Source organism: Populus nigra, chromosome 6 (assembly GCF_951802175.1).
Source record: "Populus nigra chromosome 6, ddPopNigr1.1, whole genome shotgun sequence".
Lineage (NCBI taxonomy): Eukaryota > Viridiplantae > Streptophyta > Magnoliopsida > Malpighiales > Salicaceae > Populus > Populus nigra.
Genome location: NC_084857.1, coordinates 338,144 through 351,102, shown reverse-complemented (window position 1 = coordinate 351,102; position 12,959 = coordinate 338,144). Strand labels below are relative to the sequence as shown.

Below are 12,959 nucleotides of genomic sequence, written 5' to 3'. Positions count from 1 at the left end.
TTGGTTAGCTCAGCCAAACTTAATCTCTAAACTTGACAAGATCAATTATTGAGTATTTATTTTATAAAAAGAACAAAATAACTTTATTTCAATAAAAATAATTGAGCTATATCAACCACTTGATCAACAGGTTGATCCAATAATCAAACAATATAGATTTTTTCCCGAGTCAAATCCTTAATTAAATCAGATAATTATACCCTCTTTGGATCGAGGTTCAAAAATTTATGAATGTATAGTGACAAGTCTAGAATTTGCTTCCATATGTGCTCAGTGATATTGAGTACAGTGATTTTCAAAAAAAAATAATTATTGAAAATATATTAAAATGATATATATCAACAAATCAAAACCATAAAAAATACCTAAAAACATAAATTTAATATTTTCTTAATCAAACAAACAGCAATTTAAAAAACAGGTTGAACCATCAAGGACCCTCGAAAAATCACCTATTATCTGACTATTAATTAATGTTTCCTGCCGGATAATACATTAATGCAAGGTTTTAATAAAAGAAAGAGGGTTCTCATACCTTTGGATCCCAGACAAATCACATTCCGGGCCTTTTACTGAGCCTGTGAACACTTCCACACCTGGCCTTGTCCACTGCGTGGACCGTGAAGCCAGTACACGTTACTCATGACTGGATTCTTGGGTGAAGTTTGGCTTTGCTTTAAATATCAGAGACTTGCCATTTACCAGTTAATAATGAACATTAACCCTAACTTGTACTAGAGCTGAAATTAACATGACAAGGGCTCTTACAGTGTCCCTCAACAGAATGCAACGGGTAACATCCATTTAAACACCATTCCTCATCTTCAAATCGGGATACTCCCTTTATGTCCTGACATTGGCTATGTCTACCAGGAAAAAAAACAAGGATGCATCCTCTCATGATGGCACAGGGCATCCCACTTGACACAAGTGGCAAAACTATTTCCCAGCAGTGGAATAGAATGCTAACCATGATTTGTTAATCAAAACAGTAACTGTTCTGGCAAAAGCTGTAGTTGACATTGTTAACTTACTCTGCGGGGAAGTTTGGCCGTTACAACTTCAAAACACAGGATTGTTCCACATAGATCCTCAAAGAAAGGTAAATGATGCAGTATAGTCAAAAGAGTAGATAGCACCGGTTACATTTATTACAATTTCAGTACCAGGCCAAATCCAAAGTCTTGTCTGAAATTGTGCCCTTACATACCTAACGAATTCCAATCTACCAGACAGACAAATAGAAGAAAGTTCATCGCGGAAGATCCTCCAATGGGCATTTAAGGGATCAAGCTCCTCAACTCATTCAGTCCCAGAATCCGAACGAACAACTGTTAATAAAGAACCAGAATAATATTTAATCAGAATGCACCGTTGAGAGCTGATGTAACAGAAAAGTAGTGATGGGAATAGGTTAAAAATGCAAGGTAATGTGTAGAAGTATATACACATGGAGGGCCAAAAAGGGAGAAGACCATAACAACTCTCTCTCTCTCTCTCTCTCAAAGAAGGTACGCCCATGACACCATTATTAATTAGACCACTAAGTTGTCAGATGAGTATATAATTATAAACAGGTGAATGAGTAAACAACTATAATGAGGATTAAATCCTTCAGAGAAACAAACAATACATCATTTTTGCAACACTATTTTTCTCTTTTCCAAGTCAAAGAAAGCCACATCAAAAGTGCAAGAATGTTACTTTCTGGGTACCAAACGGTTCATAAGAACATCCGAAACAATTCAATAAATGGTGTATAACAAAAATAGCTGGTCATAGAGATTGCCTCTCCCTACTAAAGTAACGAAATAAACACTAGTTTAAACAATCCATTCCATATAGGAGACCTGAACAAATCAAAAGAGATTTGCAGCATTTCTAAAATCATCAGCCAAATTTCAGTCTCCAAGCTCCTTCATCCAATTTATAAGCAACTTAATATCACTACCACAGCCTAAGTCAAAATTACTTAGATAGTAAAGACTGCACTGAACCCAGCCCCTGAAACAGCTAGCTTATTCACACCATAACAAAAATAACAACCTTTTTTCCAAGGCATGGATGAAAGTAAGATTCTTCCAAACCCTTCTAATGATCCGGTTCATCAATAGACATGCAATCAATCCCACCAAAACTGAAACCAGTAGGAAAACATTCTATACCGCAAGCCCTGAAACTGAGGTCATTGAAATGCTTAATGCTCAAACATGGAGAGTTCTAGCATAGATTAAATCTACTCTTTTTTCACAGCCCTTTAATCCTTCAAAACTTAGAACATACCACAGCACCCCTCTTCGAATCTAATACCTCAGCGGACCTAAGACCAAAGCACCACATCCACCACGCACTAAAGGCTCCTCACAGTTCTTATAAACAAGATCAAACGTCATAAAACAAGAAACAAGAAATTGGATCTCAATCTTTACCCCAAACTTCTATCCTGACAGAATTTTTAGAGAAAAACAATCCATTCAGCCTATAACTTCTTCATCATCATTCAAATGGCGATTAACAATGATCACAAACTTATACAAAACCAAATCAGATTCAATGAAATCAGGAGAAACAAACATCATTGGCACAGAATCCAAAAACCCCAGATCTAAAAACGAGATAAAAGGGACAGCTTTATACAAGGAGAGAATTAGAAAGAAAAGGGAAGAGTAGAATCTTACCGGGTTTCTGAGGATTTCCATCGACAAACTTGGTAACAGCAAAATGAACCTTTTCCCTGGAAAGAGCTTCAGTCTTGTATGGTTCTTTGAGACAGTTTCTGACAAGATTAGCACAGATGTTGGAATATGTTATGTAGGTCATGCCGGCGGCCCTCCAAAACGGCGCTGCTGCATTCGACGCCATCGCTTTTACTCTCTTCTTCTCGTCTCTTCGGTTTCTCTGTCAAGAGATGATACCATAACTTTACTTGCTGTTCTTTGTGCTGACCTAGTTTCTCTTGTGGGCTTAGTTTTGGCCCAAATAAATCTCTTATCCCAAAAGCTAATTGTAAGGTCAATTTGACAGAATTAGAGGGCGTTTTGAAGTATAGTTATTTTTAAAATAATTTTTTTGTATTAAAATATATTAAAAAAAATTTTATTTAAAAAATTTTTTATTTAATATTAATAAATTAAAACAATTTAAAATATATAAATTATATTAAATTTTAATAAAATAATTAAATTTTTTAAAAACACGATTTATACGATTTATACTGTATTTTCAAATATATTTTTAATATACTAGAAGGATTAAATTTAACACCAACCATTTTTTTAACTAGCAAGCTAAAAGCTTAGGAGTAAAAATCAACCTGGAATAATGTCCGGTTGAAAAGATCTATTGGATCAATTTTTTTAAAAAAAATAAATAACTATTTTTTTTAAATAAACAAGCAAATCAACAAGTCAACCCGGTATTTTTACAGGATCAGACGAGTTTTTTCCATCCTTTTCTTTTGTTTTTTCTTCAGCATAGACTGGTCTTAGCCCCGGATTAAACATGTCTCAGATTAACCCGCTGGTCCGGTCCGGGTTTTACAACAGTGGCTATAAGCCCCTTCAAAAACCCACCAATCTTTCTGCGTCTCGGTGAGCAAGATGAAGGCAACAGCTTTACACAATCTCCTCTCCTCACCACCTCCAAAAATCAACCATCTCCTCCCCCCTCACCAACACCAACTGCCACATGCTAGCTTCACAATCTCCAAGGGTCCACTGTTCTCCTTCTTTTCTTCTAGTGGTGCAATCAGAGCCGTTGAGAGAAGACGCTTGTCATCCATCTGGGATGAGAAGCCATATGAGTTACTAGAAGAAGATGTTGTCACATTTCTTGACCCACCTAAGGAGCTTATCCCTCTTGACCCTGACACTTACAATCCAGCTGCTTACCTCTGGTTAGTTTCAGTGAAAGCCTTGTCATTTACTTTACCAGCAACCTGTTGCTGCAGCCCACTGACTGATGATTTGATTTTGAATCACAGGAGTAAAATTGAAGATATACCAGAAGAAAGGCGTCTTAGATTGCTGTCTCTGATAAAACAACCTAGGTAGTGTTTCTACTTGTGTTTTTAATTTTTCAAGTTTAAGAGTTTGATGTTTACTATAAAGGGTTGCAGTCAAGTTTGGATTTTTTCACGGATTTGGTTTGAATGGGAATTAATTTATGTGTAGGCTAATATCAAGATCTTGGGAGATAGCTGGCATGAGATATGAGGATGCTAAGTTAGCAAAGAAATGTGGGTCTGACTTGCTGTGTTGTGAAGATGGTGAATTGTCAGTTGAGTTTTATAGTTGTAGAAGTAATGGAGGTAAATTATTTGAATTGTTGGTTTTGGTTACGTAGGTGTGTGTGGAGTGTGAACTGTGAAGTTTTGGTGATAATGTGATTTTAATGTGGAATGTTGTGAACTAGGTGGTTTGGATGTTTCTTGGATGAAATCGTTCAAGATGGTGAGATCTAACGTGCTTTTATTTTTATAATTTGTTCCCTTTTGCATGTGATGAGATGTCTATGATTGGTGCATTTTTTTTACGTCTCAGGTTATTTTCCGTTGCGATAATGGGGAGGTTTATGGGAGATTCATTGGTAAGTTCAGCTGCATTTTTTTCGTTGTGATACCGTATTTTACACTGTAAAGAACAAGGCTTCAATTATTTGTCTGTATTTGTTTATGTGTTTATTGGATGTGAGTTTGTAGAGGACTGGAGGGGAGGGGTAGGGATGGGAGTAAGGCAGAAAAAAATGGAAAGATGCTGTGAAAAATAGCAGAAGCAAAGTTTTCAGTATTTGAAAATTTGGTTTCCCCATCCACAGACAGATTCATATTTAACTTAAAGGCTTGGGGCGGGTGGAGGTGGTTGTAGAAGAGTTGAATCTATTAAGTGATGTGCATGACAGATAATGATTTGTTTCTAAGTTGTTTGAGACTTGATCAGTTGCCTCAAAAATTGATTCTTTTTTATAAAATCTGTAATGGATATTCTTAAAAAATCTTGCTTTTAGTTTCTGGCTTTAAAAGCACTCAATTGTCCCTTTGTATAGTATATATATTTGATGAACTATGAAGATGGTTAGCTCAGACCTAATCTTAGTTAACTGATAACAATAATGCTTGAACAGGTGGATCAGTGCTGGCTCAAATCACAAAAACCTTTAGTCCATTGTATTTTAAGGTCGTGGAGCAGAAGGAAGTAATGTCTACAGAGCAGCCCTGTGATTTAGCATATGAATTTGGAGATGGGCACTTGGATCTCTGTAATTATCCACGACGCTTTCCAATACCAGGTGGGATTTATCTAAGAATTGTACTAGTGCAAAGGATTTATAGTTTCTGATGACTATTTTTCTAATTGAAATGTGAAAAAGTTGGTAGAGTTTCTCCTCACCATCACTGTTTTGACGTCATATGGCCCTGATTTGCATTTGCATCTAACAATTTCATGCCAGTGGACACAGGACTCTGTGATAGTTATCTATAAATAATGTTACTCTCACCCTTGCTGAAATTTGATCTCATTTGTGCCAATGGAAGCAACCATAAGATTACCTGAAAAATAAAATTCAATAGACATGATTTATGAAAAAATTATTTACAGCTCTATTTGATGATATAATGTGTATAGTTCTATTTAACATTCCCTCCTTTTCCGCATAATGTTTGGACTAGTCTTAAAGAGTGTCTTTACTTTTGCAGAAAAACACCCGTACCCTTTCGATGATCAGGTTGTCATATATATTCGTCATGTTGGACCTGGGGTGCTAGTGGGGCAAGCATGGCAAGAAGGGAAGGAATTACAGCAAGTTCCTCAGAAGTTATGTGATGAGATTTTGATGGTTAACGATTATGCACCACCCAGAGAATATCCATAAAAATTGTGTTTATTTCCTTAACTTAGTTGATCAAGAGCAGCTGATCAGATCTTGAGCCCTCAAGTAGAATAACTAGAAACAATCCATGACAAGCTTTTGAAATGGTCATGGAAGAAGAAAAGAAGTGTAGTTTCTGTAATGCTCGTCTAGTTCTGTTACAGAATCTTGAAGCTGGCTTCTGTCATCTATGAATTGTAATATCAAAGGGAGAAAGAGGAGTTTTATGTGTATGCTATGCTGTTGATAAGTAGCCTGGAGTACGGCGCCATGTAGATGCAGTGCGCATACAGAATTCCAAGCTTCACTACCATATCTTTCTTTTCTTACCACGGATTCAACATTTTATTATTCTCAAAGGAAAAAAAAAACAGCAAGTTTTAATTTTTTGAGACAAGCCATTGCTGAAATTCTTGTGTGAATCGAAAATTCAAAACAGGGAAGTGCCCATCTGTCTACTGAAACGTTATTTCTTTATTTCAACTTCATGTAACGTTTGAAGGGGGAAAAGTTTAAGACAACACAGCAAAATCTCAAGTGATGATTTTGCTGAGGTCAGGCTAATTTCTTCATGTTGTTGGAAGAGAACATGTGCAGCAAGATTATTAAATTTGAGTTGGATGGATTGATTCAGATCTATTAAAAAGATGTTATTTTATTATTATTTTAAAATAAAACTAGATTTAATTCGTCAATTAGATCGCTCCGAATCAATTCGGTGAGGGTGAAATCCCAGATCATGTCGAGTTTCCACCTTGTGTAATGTATCGGACATAACAAGGGCATTTTGCAATTTTACAAATACTGGGGTGGTGAATGTAAAAAGAAACTATCCTTCCCATTTCTCACTTTGAGGGCTCTTTATCAACGTCATCCATGTCTTCTGTTCTGGTTTCTCAAAAGACTGTTACTCCTATCAGTCCATTGTTTGGCCATCAAGATTTTTACACAAAAATTAGTTCTTGAATTCCTAAACCCAAGTTGTCCTCTCTCTCACAAGTCACAAATGCATCTCCAAACCCAATCTCTCACCACTAACTTACCTCTCCCTTCTCTCTTTCTCCCAAAACCAACAACAACAAAGCCCCACCAATTCACACCTCTAAAGCAGCAAAAACCATTTCCCCAATTCTCCTTAAAATGCTCTCTTTCAACTGTATCAGCGGAGCCACCTACTCATGTTGTTGGATCCTCAAATGATAAGCCCTTTCCTGCTGAAATTTCAAGAACCATCATGGAGTTATCTTCAGCTGGCACTCTTTCTACTTTGACCCCAGATGGCTGGCCTTTGAGTGTTGGTGTTAGGTTTGCTGTTGATGATGATGGCACTCCTATTTTGTGCTTGAGTGATTCTCATAGACAGTTTTCTGTTGATAGAAGGTCTAGTCTTCATGTTCAGGTAATTCAATTCAATCCATTGATTCTTCATAATGGAAAAGGATATAATCTTTATGTATTAAACATGTTTGATTGTTGGAATTAGTTAGAGCAATCTGGAATGAGGACACCTCAGTGCACAATTCAAGGAAGCCTTGACAAGCCTGAGGACACAAAGCTTTTGAAGGTAATTTTTTTATTCTTTTCATTTTTATTGGTTGCTTGTAGTGATTTTTGTTGCATAAGCACTGTGGGTTTAGCTGGTTTTAGCAGTTTGTGGTAGGACATTACACTAAAATGAAGACTTTGAAGTAAATTTGATTGCTGGTTTTGGAAAGATTGGTAAAATTTTGTCAATGGAACAAGGATTGTCTGTTACTAATGGAACACCATTGACTATTAACGTATGGTTTGTGGAAGTAATCGAGATTAATGGAAGTGTTTTCAGCAAGCTATATTCTTCTTGTTTCTGGAATAAAAAATATGTAGTTATAAGTTGAGAATCCCTCTAGTTGAATCATTGATTAAATAGAAGTTGCAATGGGAGTATATTTAGAACCCATCCGGATCACTGCCATCTTCCCACTGCAAGTTGCGGTTATCCTGTTGGAACTATTTTGGACTGGAGGGGATGCTAATCAAGCTGCTTTAGCAGCTAAGATTGAGTAGCAAAAAAGCGATCAAGTTAATAGTTTGGGCTTGATATGAGGTGGGGAGATTGATTTTTACTCAAATGGAGAACCTGGACATGATGTGTAGTAGTCCTATCCCCATGGTTGCTAATTCAATTGAATATGTTTTCATCTTTATCTATCTGCTCCTCAATGCTGCCTAGAGCAGGATTTTTTGCACTCTGTAGAAATGGTGCTTTCTGGGTTTGGGGAAAATGGGTTTGCCATAACTGGGGCAGATTAATTTGCTGCATGTCTTTCTTGGATGTTAGTACGAGTGTGGTTAAGCTCAAACATAGCAAAGTAGCTGTTAGGTTTTGATGTGTCCTAGATGCACATGATGTCCAGGTAACTAAATGTGTGCTTTATTGTTCATGCTACAATTGCTTAGCTCCAAAATGTTTAGTGGGAACCCACCTTCTTTCTATAAATTGAGATTCAACCATCTTTTTTTTGACCTAATTTGATTGAATTCCTAGTTTCACCTTGATTTGAGAGGGAATACTGATTGTTTCTCAAATGGAAAACCTGAACCTGATTTGTAGTCCTACCCTGGTTACTGTTGCCACGGAGGAAGTCTGATTTTTCTCATCATCTCATTGAACTTGGCTCCAACATGCCTGGTGGCTTTTAAGGACTGGGCAAAATGGGTCACACAATAGGTAATTTAGGCTGATTAAATTGCTGCACTTAGGTCTCCTATGGAACATAAGCATGGCTAAGCACCTCACAGCATGGAAGCTAGCAGATTTTGGTCCTTATCAACATGATGTCTACTTAACTGAACACATGCTTTATTTTTCTCTGTTTATGGTTGTGCTATGATCTCTTTGTCCGTAACTTTTACTGGAATTTGCCTTTCTTTTCAGCGGGCTCATTCAATGTGGAAAAAGAGATTTGGAGAAGAAGTTAAGGATGAACTTATTTATGTTGTGGCCATGGAGCGGGTACTTCAAATGGAAGACTTCATGGAGGTATGATGGGATTTTTCTTGCTGATTGGCTGTGTTGTTATGTAATTCTTGCCGAATACTGGTTTCTTTGCTCTGTCTTTTGAAGGTAATTGCTTTTGGCTTATATAATTTTAGGAAAATATTGATCTCTTTACCTATTTCAGGATGGTGTATGGGTCTCATCTTCTGATTATAAAAATGCTAGCCCTGATCCACTCCGAGACTTTGCAGAAGCATTTGCCAATGAGATCAATGACAAGAACATGGAAGATGTTAGCCGCTTTTGCAATGTATATGTTGATTTGGACTTCCAGGTTTGCTGCCAACAGAACTCTTATCATCTTCATTGCTATTGGCAGTTTATCTGCACAATTGCTTACTTGAGAGAAAGCAAATGTACCTTGAATTTTTTACACGCACCTGCAATTTATCCCAGGTTGCATGATATAAAACTAGATATAAATAAAAAGAATAAAACCTTTTTGGGGCAAATGCATTTTGATGATACAAAAAAAAATCGGTGCAAAAATCGTGCCTGCTTCATCCCTGTTCCAACGTATTGAGGTTTTACTAAGGTTTGTTTTTATTAGATTACTTGTTCTTAATTTCCAATTGGCTTGACAGGTGTCAGAAGCGAAAATGATATGGGTTGATAGGCTAGGCTTTGACATGCGTCTTTGGTCTCCTCAGAAAGGCACGTTTGATGTCCGAATTCCTTTCCCAAGAGAAGTGACTGATGTGAAGGGTGCCAAGTCCTCATTCAATGGTATGTCACAGCTTGCTTGGGAGGTGGAAAAAAACTATCAGACGCTGAACTTTAAGAAGGTGCAACAATTAAAGCAGATAACACACAAGGGATTGTAACAAGTTAATTTTTCATAATTTTTGTGAGATACTATGATAGGAGGCCCTTAATGACAATTCTTTGCTGAGTTTTTATTGTCCATACTTTTGATGGTTCAAGATTGACCCATCCATTCAGACAAATTTGTTGAAATTACGAATTTGATTGGCAAGTGTTCATGTGCTGCATCATATCTATTTTAGTTGTTCTAAAGCATGCACAAATTCTTAAACTCAAAATGCACTTGATGATCTCTCTGTGTTACACATGATTGTTTCTTGTTTCTTTTATCCTCTATGATCTCTTTCGTAGACCCATCCTCTTTTGTCTATGCATAAAAGTTATGGTCCCAACCATCCATGCTCTGTACTCTTGCTATATACAGAGCCTGAACTGTTGAAAGGAATGCATTTGTTACTATCCATTGAAAATATACGTTTCAGACTGTTACTGTTGCATGATGCAGCCATTCTCATCTAGCAACACTTCTTACAATCCAAGGTAAGAAAAATCCTGGTCCTTGTAATATAGGAACAAACAAGAAGAGACAAAGGGCACCGGCTGGCTAATTGGAAACATCAATGAGAGCTTTAAAAGAACGATCCGCAAGATCTTGGAATGGGTATTGAATCAACATGTCTCCTCAGATGTAAAGAAGTAGGAACAAAAACAAAATACAAAAGTCAATGAAAGAGTAACCCTTTCGCAAAATCTAAAGAAAAACTAGAATTCAACTTGAAGTTTATGAGGACCTAAACTGTACCCAACTCCCAACTCCATAACTACTCTCTCCCCCTCACTCTGCTTACATTCATAGTAGAACACAGTAAAAACCACAGAGACAAAGAGCTTGGATAGGCAGAAGAGAACTGTTGCTACAAACCTAAAAGCAAACTGAGCGAAGGGACCAAGCTCATCATCATCATCATCATCATTTGCTGTAACATAGAGCAGAACATAGATTGGGACAACAAGTGCAGTTAAAATGAACATAAGGAGAAACCCTTGAATTTTTCTTCCTCTGATAAGTTTTTCTGATCTTTTCAGTCCCTTTGTTCCGCAAGAATCATTTTCCAAAACTGAGATCACAAGTGCAAGAGTCCAACTTGCATCAAGATAAAGGTAAAAAAGGGCAGCCAGAATTGTCAAAAACCAACCCCACAGATAAATAGCATAACTGTTAGGATCAAGCAGGCTGACCAATTTGATCAAGACTATGGCTAAAACAGCATAAGTCAAAGTAAAAAGAGAAACACATAGCCAAGTGATCAATGGTTTCTTCCAGGCATAATGGATAGACGAAATCAGATCATTCAGCCCCATATTTTTACCAAGATAGCTAGAAGCTGATGCATGAATCGTTAGCATAATTCCGAAGAAGCATACAAAGAAAAAAGCAGCAAAAAAAGCAAGTTCAAGCCCTATAAGAGTTCTTACATCTTTTTGGCCAAGAGGAGAATTCTTCTCATAGCTATCCTCAACCCTTTCAATTAAAAAGCCTGCTAAAAGATAGTGAAGCAGGCCAATAAGAGAGAAAGGAAAGAGTATGGTAAGCATGACTTGGAGCATGAACTTCCCATTTCTTGCTAATATTGTAATGGCTTCCCTCAAGATTCCAATCACATTCAATGGAGTTGCAACCATGGCTGCTGGTCTAGGAGATCTCAGTGGGGTAGAAAGCAATGGGATTTGAGACTACTGGTTTTGTGGCAAGGTTTCAACTGAATTCACTTGTACAGATATGCAGTTCTATCATTCTAAACGGACACTATATAAGACAGAAAAAGTCTTCAACAAATATTTGCAGTGTTTTAATGTGTTATTAGGGGGTTGCCCCCATCAGTCAAGATCCGAATGCAAACATGAAATTTCGTACGGCAAGCACAAAGTTAATAATGAAATATAATACTACTTCAAAATAAAACTGTCCAAGGAAGAAATAGTTGAAGATTTAGTTTATATCATAGTCTGCTAAACTCATCTAATAGGTTTACTTGAAAATCCTATTATCCAATACCTAGATTGAGTTTTAAATTAAATAAAAAATAGATATTAAACCAATAAAATCTTATTAACCAAGCATGGTTATTAGCTATCCGGTAAAATCCAGTCCAAAACGGACTACGTAAACCAATAAAAATGGTTAATCCGATTTTGAATTGATTCGGTGGCCTGCAAATCAACTGAATAATCCAATTATTTAGATTATTTTTCGAATCAGATGTGGTACCAGTACCAAGTAGTAGCAGGTTTGACAGCCATGGTTTTGAAAGAAGCAAGGAATAGAAAATTGACATGTTAATATCTTCTTCATATGACGATGACGATTGCAATGCCTTGTTGTTCTCACCTCCCTTGGACATCACCACTTTTTATGTATCAGAGTGCAGCAGCATTACATATAAGCCTACCTTGATCAACGGACTATGCGAGGACATTCGTTATAGAGGGAGGTTGATCTGGGGATAATTCTTCCACGTATTCATCATCACCTTTGCTGAATCAACCACTTTACTAACTAGTATCTTTTGATCTATTCATATTTTCATTAATTAATTGTAAGTGGCAAGACCAAAATATTTAGGTATAGACCATAGTTATAAATTCTAGTCCGGTCTAAAGGTCGACCCAAGACTTGGTGGATCTAGTTTCTAAACCTGGTTTGATTTGGTCAAGTTAACTTACGATATAAACAAAATTTAATTTAATTTTTTTAAAAAAAAATTCATAACAATATTATTTTATTTTTTTAATAAATAAAAATAAATTAATTCAAATTAAAAGAAAAAAATTGTATCGTATAACAAGATGGGTTTAATAACTTTTTTTCAAAAACTAGGATGCACTTCTAAGCTATATCAAGATGGTCGAATAATAACCATTAAGTAGGTGGCTCAGTGATAATAATTTATGATTAAGAGGTTTGTTTTCCCTGTAATTTTAAGTTCGAGCCATATAATTGTTAATATTGATGATTACTGGAGGCTTACCTGGTCATTAATTTTAGAATTCATGAAGATTAATTGAAGTGCACATAAACTAACAACGACACCTCACATTAAAATATATATATATTTTATTTCACCTTAATTTAGGATAGAAGAATATGCCCTAGTTATTTCGCCCTAATACATTATCTTATGCTCACTGTTATATCCAAATTTGGTGCATGACATTAGGCCAAGCTCATTGAGAAAAACCACTGTAGTGTGGATCATAAGCTAATGAAAGAAAAAGAAAAGAAAAG

At 36.3% G+C, this 12,959-nt stretch overlaps 4 protein-coding genes across 4 annotated transcripts; 2 read left to right on the top strand and 2 right to left on the bottom strand.

Annotated features, from left to right (window-relative positions):
- Positions 1-998: 998 nt before the first annotated feature.
- LOC133695814 (ATP synthase subunit epsilon, mitochondrial-like) lies at positions 999-2,972 on the bottom strand. Its single transcript, XM_062117765.1, has 2 exons — positions 2,679-2,972; positions 999-1,331 (listed from the first exon to the last, which is right to left on the bottom strand). The coding sequence occupies exons 1-2, from the start codon at positions 2,860-2,862 to the stop codon at positions 1,303-1,305; spliced, it is 213 nt and encodes a 70-aa protein (XP_061973749.1). The 5' UTR covers positions 2,863-2,972; the 3' UTR covers positions 999-1,302.
- Positions 2,973-3,496: 524 nt separating this feature from the next.
- On the top strand, positions 3,497-6,101 carry LOC133697433 (uncharacterized). The gene is made up of 7 exons (XM_062119971.1): positions 3,497-3,895; positions 3,983-4,048; positions 4,173-4,309; positions 4,414-4,451; positions 4,542-4,587; positions 5,122-5,286; positions 5,696-6,101. Exons 1-7 carry the CDS (start codon positions 3,600-3,602, stop codon positions 5,869-5,871), a joined length of 924 nt encoding a protein of 307 aa, XP_061975955.1. The 5' UTR covers positions 3,497-3,599; the 3' UTR covers positions 5,872-6,101.
- Positions 6,102-6,590: 489 nt separating this feature from the next.
- LOC133697432 (glutamyl-tRNA reductase-binding protein, chloroplastic) lies at positions 6,591-9,884 on the top strand. Its single transcript, XM_062119970.1, has 5 exons — positions 6,591-7,267; positions 7,352-7,432; positions 8,786-8,890; positions 9,033-9,182; positions 9,493-9,884. Exons 1-5 carry the CDS (start codon positions 6,875-6,877, stop codon positions 9,730-9,732), a joined length of 969 nt encoding a protein of 322 aa, XP_061975954.1. The 5' UTR covers positions 6,591-6,874; the 3' UTR covers positions 9,733-9,884.
- A 551-nt stretch (positions 9,885-10,435) lies between these two features.
- LOC133696389 (uncharacterized) lies at positions 10,436-11,356 on the bottom strand. The gene has a single exon (XM_062118570.1). It carries the CDS (start codon positions 11,354-11,356, stop codon positions 10,436-10,438), a length of 921 nt encoding a protein of 306 aa, XP_061974554.1.
- Between the last annotated feature and the right edge of the window lie 1,603 nt (positions 11,357-12,959).

What these genes read in the sequence shown, in the direction of transcription:
- LOC133696389 (XM_062118570.1), bottom strand. Translation starts at nt 11,356, where the DNA reads ATGGTTGCAACTCCATTGAATGTGATTGGAATCTTGAGGGAAGCCATT.
- LOC133695814 (XM_062117765.1), bottom strand. Translation starts at nt 2,862, where the DNA reads ATGGCGTCGAATGCAGCAGCGCCGTTTTGGAGGGCCGCCGGCATGACC. An exon ending in TGGAAATCCTCAGAAACCCG is followed by an intron (nt 1,332 to 2,678) that starts GTAAGATTCTAC and finishes CTTTATTAACAG; the next exon opens with TTGTTCGTTCGGATTCTGGG.
- LOC133697432 (XM_062119970.1), top strand. Translation starts at nt 6,875, where the DNA reads ATGCATCTCCAAACCCAATCTCTCACCACTAACTTACCTCTCCCTTCT. An exon ending in AGGACACAAAGCTTTTGAAG is followed by an intron (nt 7,433 to 8,785) that starts GTAATTTTTTTA and finishes CTTTCTTTTCAG; the next exon opens with CGGGCTCATTCAATGTGGAA. An exon ending in ATGTTGATTTGGACTTCCAG is followed by an intron (nt 9,183 to 9,492) that starts GTTTGCTGCCAA and finishes TTGGCTTGACAG; the next exon opens with GTGTCAGAAGCGAAAATGAT.
- LOC133697433 (XM_062119971.1), top strand. Translation starts at nt 3,600, where the DNA reads ATGAAGGCAACAGCTTTACACAATCTCCTCTCCTCACCACCTCCAAAA. An exon ending in AATCCAGCTGCTTACCTCTG is followed by an intron (nt 3,896 to 3,982) that starts GTTAGTTTCAGT and finishes TTTGAATCACAG; the next exon opens with GAGTAAAATTGAAGATATAC. An exon ending in ACGACGCTTTCCAATACCAG is followed by an intron (nt 5,287 to 5,695) that starts GTGGGATTTATC and finishes TTACTTTTGCAG; the next exon opens with AAAAACACCCGTACCCTTTC.